Source organism: Labeo rohita, chromosome 16 (assembly GCF_022985175.1).
Source record: "Labeo rohita strain BAU-BD-2019 chromosome 16, IGBB_LRoh.1.0, whole genome shotgun sequence".
Taxonomy (NCBI): domain Eukaryota; kingdom Metazoa; phylum Chordata; class Actinopteri; order Cypriniformes; family Cyprinidae; genus Labeo; species Labeo rohita.
Genome location: NC_066884.1, coordinates 7,506,309 through 7,514,164, shown reverse-complemented (window position 1 = coordinate 7,514,164; position 7,856 = coordinate 7,506,309). Strand labels below are relative to the sequence as shown.

Genomic DNA, 7,856 nt, shown 5'->3' with positions numbered 1-7,856 from the left:
CACTAGTCCAGTTATCAATACATATTAATTGCAATTTTGTGTAAAAAAAAAAAGGAGATTGCTGAAATTAATTCATAAGATAAATGCTTATGTTTTTGCACATTGCATAAGGTCTTTTGCACTCCTAGTTCCAGCAACATTGCTGTAAATCTAATTAAAATAACTATAGACAACATTCTAGATCTGACTGAATAAAGAAATCAAGACAAAGAGATTTTAAATCTTTATTGAAGCACTTAAAAAGCAAAGGACATATAGTGCAATTGTTTTAAAAGCTGTGAATATTCACACTTTTTAGGCAGTGGGTCAAGAAATATATTAATCAACAATTAAAAATCATTGATTTAAGTACAGATCATTGCAAACCCTCTCATCAGTTAAATTTTTGGCACACACTGTCTTCATTTAACACAAACCTCAAAAAGAAATGACTCAAACACTACTAAGACATTTAAAACACGATTTAAAAGTCTAAAATCAAATCAGGTAGAATAAAATTACAAGGATTATCATGGCTGATGTGTCTGATGGGAATAAATTTGGTGTCAGTTTGCTAAAAAAACAAAAAAAACAAACAAAAAAAACATGTTCATTTGAAAGGGTTTGTTTTTCACCTCTTCTCTAATTAAAAAAAATCAAAATACAAATATTAAACTTTTTTTTTTTTAATCACTCTGACCTAAGTGGAAGACGCTCTGTTACTTTTAAATATTTACTAGATAATGTAAATACTGATTTATTTCACAGCAAGGTATTGATAAAGTGTTGTTCTTAATTAGTTGTTTTCCAAGTGAGATCACGTGTTGGGCTGCAGTCGGGTCACGCTTTGTTTCTGCTGGTTGTATTTGCGGAAAAATTCTTTTCCAAACTCATAAGTGCTGATCATTATAGCACACGCCGGAGCCACTTTAATCAGCCTCGGCATAAAACCTGAGGATAAGAGACAGAGAGAAATCTGAGTTGTACTGTTGAGACATCTAGTGGTGATTTTTTTATTTTATGTATTTATTTAAAGAAAACAATACTTTTATTTAGCAAGGATGCATTTAATTGCTCAAAAGTGCCAGAAAAGACATAATGTTACAAAAAAAATGAAAATAAAATAAAGCTGTTCTTTGGAATCTTATGTAGCCCAAATTTTAGATATGTACTTTAGATATGTATGTCTATTATATGAATATATTTACCAGCAAATAGTCCTGATACTCCATTTTCAGCAACTATCCTTTTCATCACATTATACGTGCTGGATGAAACTTGCGTGGACACTACACAGATAATGCTACACATTAATGTCATATTCTGATTTGATTATACATGCAAAACAAAATCTCATAATCCCATTTATTTAAAACATATATTTACATGTTAATTTCACCTGAATTTTGATACTCACATTTCATTGTCTGCAGTTCACCCAGTTCTACCTGTCGTTTTGTCTTGGCCACATCGAACGGCAGTGTGACGATCGATGCAAACTAAAACAAGAAAATACAGGTACTTGACATATCAGGAAACGGTTGTATTTACAAAACAAATGCAATGCGGCTGAACACATCCTGAGTATTTAAGAATCTAAGAATATGCTTAGAGTGATGGGATCACATTGGACCCTAGATATAGATGTATTTAATAACAGTAAATGAGGCCCATGAGAGCTCTGATGACTCCAGATGTATATGGCAAACTTACTGATCCAGACAGTGCTCCAGCTGTGAATGTGATGGCAAATGTTGGATGTGTATAGTTGTAGTATTGACAGAGCCAGGCTTTACCCTTCTCATAGTTAAACCAGTACATCGCTGAGGAGAAACAGAGAGTCAGATTAGAAATGAGGAAATTGCAGTTTTTTCTGGTGCACTTCTGTTCAACAGTTTGAGTTGAAATGATTTTTTTTTAAGTTTTTGAAAGAAGTCTTATGGTCACCAGGGTTATTACAGTTACCTAAAACCACACATAAACTAAAATTAAAATAAACTATAAAATAATTAAATAAAAACTATAACCACTGCCCACTACAAAACTTAAAAAATAATAAATAACTAGCTGAAATTATATATATATAAAATATAAAATATATATAAATATACATAAATATTTATATATATAAATATAAAATATAAATATTAAATATAAATATAAAATATAAATAATGTCAGCTAGTTTACCAAGGCTGGTAACTGGTTGCTAGCTGTTTTTAAATTATTTATTTATTTATTATTTGCTAAATCAGCTGGTTTTAACTGATTTTTATTTGTGTTTTTAACTGAATCAGCTGTTTTTAAGCTGGTTTTAGCTATTTTTTGTTAAAACAGCTGGTTTTAGCTGGTTTAGATGGTTTACTTGGCTTTAAGCTGTTTTTCACCACAAAGTGTGGTTTTAGATGTTTTTTGATAAGTCAGCTGGTTTTAGCTTTTGTTGCAAAATCAGCTGTTTTTTCTAAATCAAGTGGTTTTGCTAAAAGACATGGTTTAAGCTTGATTTAACTGTTTTTTAGCTGTTTTTTTAAATTGAATCAGCTGGTTTTAAGCTTGTTTTTGCTGAATCTGTTTAGCTGTTTTTAACTAGTTTTTGTATTTTTTTGTTAAATCAACCATTTTTAGCTTGATTTACCTATTTTTTAGCAGTTTTTTTTACTGAATCAGCTGGTTTAAAGTTGAATTTCATTAAATCGGTTTAGCTGTTTTTAACTGGTTTTAGCATTTTTTTGCTAAATCAACTGGTTTTGTATTGGTTTCTAGCTGGCCTTTTTGTTAAAACAGCTGTCTTTAGCTGGGTTTTAGCTAAATTAACTTGTTTAAGCTGTTTGTTTGCTAAATCAGATGTTTTTATCTGTTTTTTTTTTTGTTTTTTTTCTAAATCAAGTGGTTTTAGCTGTTTTTGTTAAATAAATTATAGAATATAACCAATTTGTGGGTAAACTGGAAAACCATCAGAATTTACATTCAGAACTTTCAGTTTTATATTAGTTTTTTTAGTCTTGTGTTTAAAAAAATCAAGTGCTTCAAAATGTTTCACCTGAGAATGGGACATCTCGGAGCAGCGTGGGTCCCCAACCCCTCCACATGGACCGCCACCCCTCGTTGTGCAGCGCTGACCGGATCACGGCGCTCAGCTCCCGGTACGACTGCTTCTCAGACTGCATCTTTGTGCGGATCAGCTCCAGGGGGCTGATTACTGTGACTGAGCCCACTGACAAACGCAGAAAACTCATGTGAAGCCAGGCACACTTTGATACAGAAGGTCAGCATGTGGAGAAAAGGTCAAACACTTAATCAACAGGGTTAAACGTTACCTCTCGCGATGGCGCCGGCCAACAGCGGCGCATAAACTGAATGGTCTCCCATCCTGAGCTTAAGACTGGCACATAGCTGATCATAAGATGTGAAATATATTACAGTTGCAGGCACTGCCATCACTCTACAAAGGGAAATGCACTTCATTATTTGCGTCCCAGCAAGGTCAATTGTGTTCAGAGAGCAGATATGTAACTAAACTCTCACAATGTTGGAGGAAGGCCGCTCCACAGAGACCTGATTCCTTCCATACGTATAATCTTAATAAAGGCATCCTGGAACAGTAGAACAGAGCGTTTTAATGAGTTAAACCAGGAATTATTAATATACTGAAAAAGCATTACAGGTGTAGTGAAACTGTATTCAGAATATGATTTGATTCATCTTACCAAAGTGCCAGTGAAATGACCAGGTGTTTTGTACCATGCCTTTGAATTGCCATTCTCACAGACGCATATATGATCCATAAGGCCATTACAATACACAAAACACTTTCCTGCAAATTATTAAAAAATGAGAGAGGGAGGGTTTTTTAACTCCATCAAAATTTGACTACTTTATTTGAACAGAAAACAGCTCAAGCTTACCTTTGGGAAAAGGAATCTTTTGCGCCTGAAGTCTGATCTTCACCACATCCAGAGGTGTTACTGTAAACATAAAGAAAACAGTTTAAATTATTGTTATTTTGTAATATTTTAATACATACACTACCAGTCAAAAGTTTTTGAACAGTAAGATTTTTAATTTTTTTTTTAAAGAATACTCTGCTGCTCACCAAGCCTGCATTTATTTGATCCAAAATACAGCAAAAAAAAGAAAGAAAAACAGTATAAAAATTAAATATTTTTTACTATTTAAAATAACTGTTTTCTATTTGAATACATTTTAAAATGTAATTTTTTCCTGTGATTTCAAAGCTGAATTTTTAGCATCTCCACTCCAGTCACATGATCCTTCAGAAATCATTCTAATATTCTGATCTGCTGCTCACAAAACATTTATTATTATTATTATTATTATTATTATTATTGTGATGATGTTGAAAACAGCTGAGCAGAATTTTTTCAGGTTTCTTTGATGAGTAGAAAGTTAAAATGAACAGCATTTATCTGAAACAAAAACCTTTCGTAACATTATAAATCTCTTTATCGTCACTTTTGATCAGTTTAAAGCATCCTTGCTAAATGAACTGACTCCAAGCTTTTGAATGGTATAGTGTATAATGTTAAAGTTTTTATTTCAGATAAATGCTGATCTTTGGATCTTTCTATTAAAAAAAAAATCCTAAAAAAATGTACTTAGAATAATAATACAAAACATTTCTTGAACAGCAAATCAGCATATTAGAATGATTTCTTAAGGATCATGTGACACTGAAGACTATTGATGCTGAAGAATAAATTACATTTTTAAATATATTCAAATAGAAAGCAGTTATTTTAAATAGTAAAAATATTTCTAAATTTTACTGTTTTTGCTGTTCTTTGGTGAGCAGAAGAGACTTCCTTAAAAATCATTAAAAATCTTACTGTTCAAAAACTTGAACTGGTAGTGTATGTGCATGAGCCATTACTCAACTTAAAACACATTTAAACTCAGGGGTGCAGATGGGATTTTTTAACTGGGGGGGGGACCAAGCTGTCAGCAAATGATTTCAGCTCAGTTATTTAACTAATGCTCAAGTAGTTACTTTGCATAATTTGGGCTAATGGTTTTTACTAAAAAAGCCACTGGGGGATTCTTATTTGAAATCATGGATAAACAACAATGAACAAAGGTAAACAAAGGCCTGCCTGATCAACACTAGCAATGTATGATCAAACTGTTATTTGTGTAAGCCAATCACCCACCAAAACTTCATGCCTTCTGCAAAATATGTTTTATTTAGCTAAAATTTAACGTGGTCGCATTTGTGCGAGTGCATGGTCTCCACTGCTCCAAAGCTTTTGCTCTATAAAGCGTGCGTTGCAGCATGAGTCAGAATTCACTGATCACATAAAGAGAGGCGCATTCAGTGCGACTGCTTCAGATGTAGAGCCTGGTTTATACCATTAGCCGCGTCAGCACGAGCGCAAAGGTGCGCGCAGCTCACAGCAAAAATGACTCGAATATTGAGGAAACGATGGCAGAATTTGGTTTTCAAGCTAAAGTAAAGTTAAAAAAAAATGCTTCTTATACAGAGAAGGTGAACATGTTTGTACTCATGTGGAAAAATAAACATGCAAGCATTGTCACCAACAGAGTTTCACGTTTCTTTTTGTTTTCATTTTAAAAAGCTGTCATTTAACTCACGTTACGTTATGGAGGCTTTCTTTTAATTTTTTAATTTGACTCCTCAGTGTTTGCTAAACATTCTGTAATTTATTATTCTGCATAGGCTAATATGCCATGCTTCATCTTATTCGTTTTGTACCCTGTTTTATTGTTTTTATGCTTTTAATAAAGAATAGGCTACCAATGAATCCATCTTTTGTTTTAGTCTTAAAAAGTGAAAGGTGTATACATGTAAAACAGACAATAATCTTTCCTTGTAAAACGTGACAAGATCACGAATTCGACTTATAGCAAAAGAGGAAATCCTGTTCACAAAATTCAAACCAAAAATAATACTACTGATGAAAAAAAAATGTAGGCTACAGGTTGAGGTTTAACCACTTTCGTTACCATATAACTAGAAACTATGATAAAAGTTCATCAGCATGCATTGATTAAAGTTGTAGCCAAAAAAACAACCAATTTATGTGCTCCGGCAGTCAACTGAGAAAGTTAGTCGCAAATGAGCGACCCGTGGAAAGAATGAGTCTAGAGCTCTGGTCAGCCAGCAACTGATTCTGAAGCAGTGGCGGCAATAATTAAGGAGCGGCGACAGGGACAATAAGGGGGATAGATCGGGTCACTATGAATCTGGGGGGGTCCACCCCTAGTGCCATCTGCGCCCTTGTTTAAACACTAACTCATAACACTGTGTACTTTTAAGAAATGTTTCAAAGAATGTTAGACATCCTACAGACTAATAATAAACTGGTAATAGACTCCAGACTATATTAGATTCAGACATTCACTTTACCTTGTCCTTTACTAAAAGGACAAGGACAAGCAGGCAGTCATGACCTAATGATTAGAGAGTCGGGCTTGTAACCCAAAGGTCACTGGTTCGATTCCCGCACCAGCAGGAATTGAAGGTGGGGATTGTGAGTGAACAGTGGTCTTTCCACCTTCAATACCACAACTGAAGTGCCCTTGAGCAAGGTTAGGGGTATGATTCTCGCTTCGGGTGCGAGAGGTCCCGGGTTCAAATCCCGGACGAGCCCCCAATTTCACGTTATGCCCCGTCTAGGGGGAAGGCGCAACATGAAAGAGTGCGAGGACGCAGAGGAGTTTGAAAGCAAATAAACAATAGTTTAATGAAAAAAACAATGATTTTTACAAATATAAGTGGGGAATTGACTTCAGGAGCCGACCAGCCGACCTCGCACTCTTTCATGTTGCGCCTTTCCCCTAGACGGGGCGTAACACACTGAACCCCCAATTGCTCCCCGGGCACTGGAGCAATGGCACACTGTGTGTGTGTTCACTTCTCACAGTGTGTGTGCACTGGGGTTAAATGCAGAGGACCAATTTCGAGTATGGGTTACCACGTCATCACTTTCACTTTTTACTTTTCAAAACCTAAACAAAATATGCGTGTCTTTCACCACAAGCCCAGTGTCATATTTACACAGAGAATCAACCGTTCAATTCACAGAATATATTACTTATATATTTAACTACATATTGGTTCAGTTGAATATCATATTCATATGTGTATTTAGTAAAAAAGTTAATCTCAAACTATCATTTACCAGATGCTTTTTATGCAAATCGATTTATATGACCGTATTTTATGGTACTTCTTAAGAGAAGCTGATTAAATCTAAAATTATATATTAATTGTCATTGAATCTAAAGGTATGCAACTGAGTTAGTGTTAAAAAATGCCTATATTTAAGTAAATCATTCTGACCCTCGTGGTATTTTAAAGGGGATAGGTTAATATATTTATCTGTGTAGTAAAAACGAATAAAAACCACAATCTCTTACCAAACAGTGACGTAATAATTGCCCCAGAGCAAGACGCAATCATTTGCTGGATGGGTGTAATATCCCCCGTGGGGACTGAAGAACTTTTCTGAGAGCTCATCTTCAAGCCTGCAGTGTAGAAAAAGTTCAGTTGAATCTGCATGTACAAACTCGTTAACCTCACTCTTGTTTGACTGCCACTTGCCAAAAACCTACCTTGTTGAACAAGCTCACACTTACCTTGTTCCTAACAGATCTGAACATATAAACCGGGTTTATAGCATTGACCTTTCTCAGTTATCATTACGACTGAATTTCCAAATGACGTAAACAGCCAAGACTACGAAACGCCGAAAAATAAAGCAATGTCATCGATACATTCCAAAGATATTAATGAATTCACATGATTCATTAGAAGTTTCACGCTACCCCACTTTGACGTGTGTTTATCCAACAATGTGTTTCGCACCGGCAGATTCGTTATTTCCGGATATTTAAATT

General features: G+C 34.6%; 1 protein-coding gene across 1 annotated transcript; it reads right to left on the bottom strand.

The window, feature by feature from the left end:
* Nucleotides 1–210: 210 nt before the first annotated feature.
* Nucleotides 211–7,815, bottom strand: slc25a40 (solute carrier family 25 member 40). Its single transcript, XM_051132252.1, has 11 exons — nucleotides 7,596–7,815; nucleotides 7,377–7,484; nucleotides 3,884–3,943; nucleotides 3,686–3,792; nucleotides 3,504–3,571; nucleotides 3,296–3,420; nucleotides 3,019–3,192; nucleotides 1,693–1,802; nucleotides 1,397–1,478; nucleotides 1,188–1,268; nucleotides 211–930 (listed from the first exon to the last, which is right to left on the bottom strand). Exons 2-11 carry the CDS (start codon nucleotides 7,474–7,476, stop codon nucleotides 797–799), a joined length of 1,041 nt encoding a protein of 346 aa, XP_050988209.1. The 5' UTR covers nucleotides 7,477–7,484; nucleotides 7,596–7,815; the 3' UTR covers nucleotides 211–796.
* Between the last annotated feature and the right edge of the window lie 41 nt (nucleotides 7,816–7,856).

What these genes read in the sequence shown, in the direction of transcription:
- slc25a40 (XM_051132252.1), bottom strand. Translation starts at nt 7,476, where the DNA reads ATGAGCTCTCAGAAAAGTTCTTCAGTCCCCACGGGGGATATTACACCC. An exon ending in GGCCGGCGCCATCGCGAGAG is followed by an intron (nt 3,193 to 3,295) that starts GTAACGTTTAAC and finishes TGCGTTTGTCAG; the next exon opens with TGGGCTCAGTCACAGTAATC. An exon ending in TGAACTGCAGACAATGAAAT is followed by an intron (nt 1,269 to 1,396) that starts GTGAGTATCAAA and finishes TTATCTGTGTAG; the next exon opens with TGTCCACGCAAGTTTCATCC.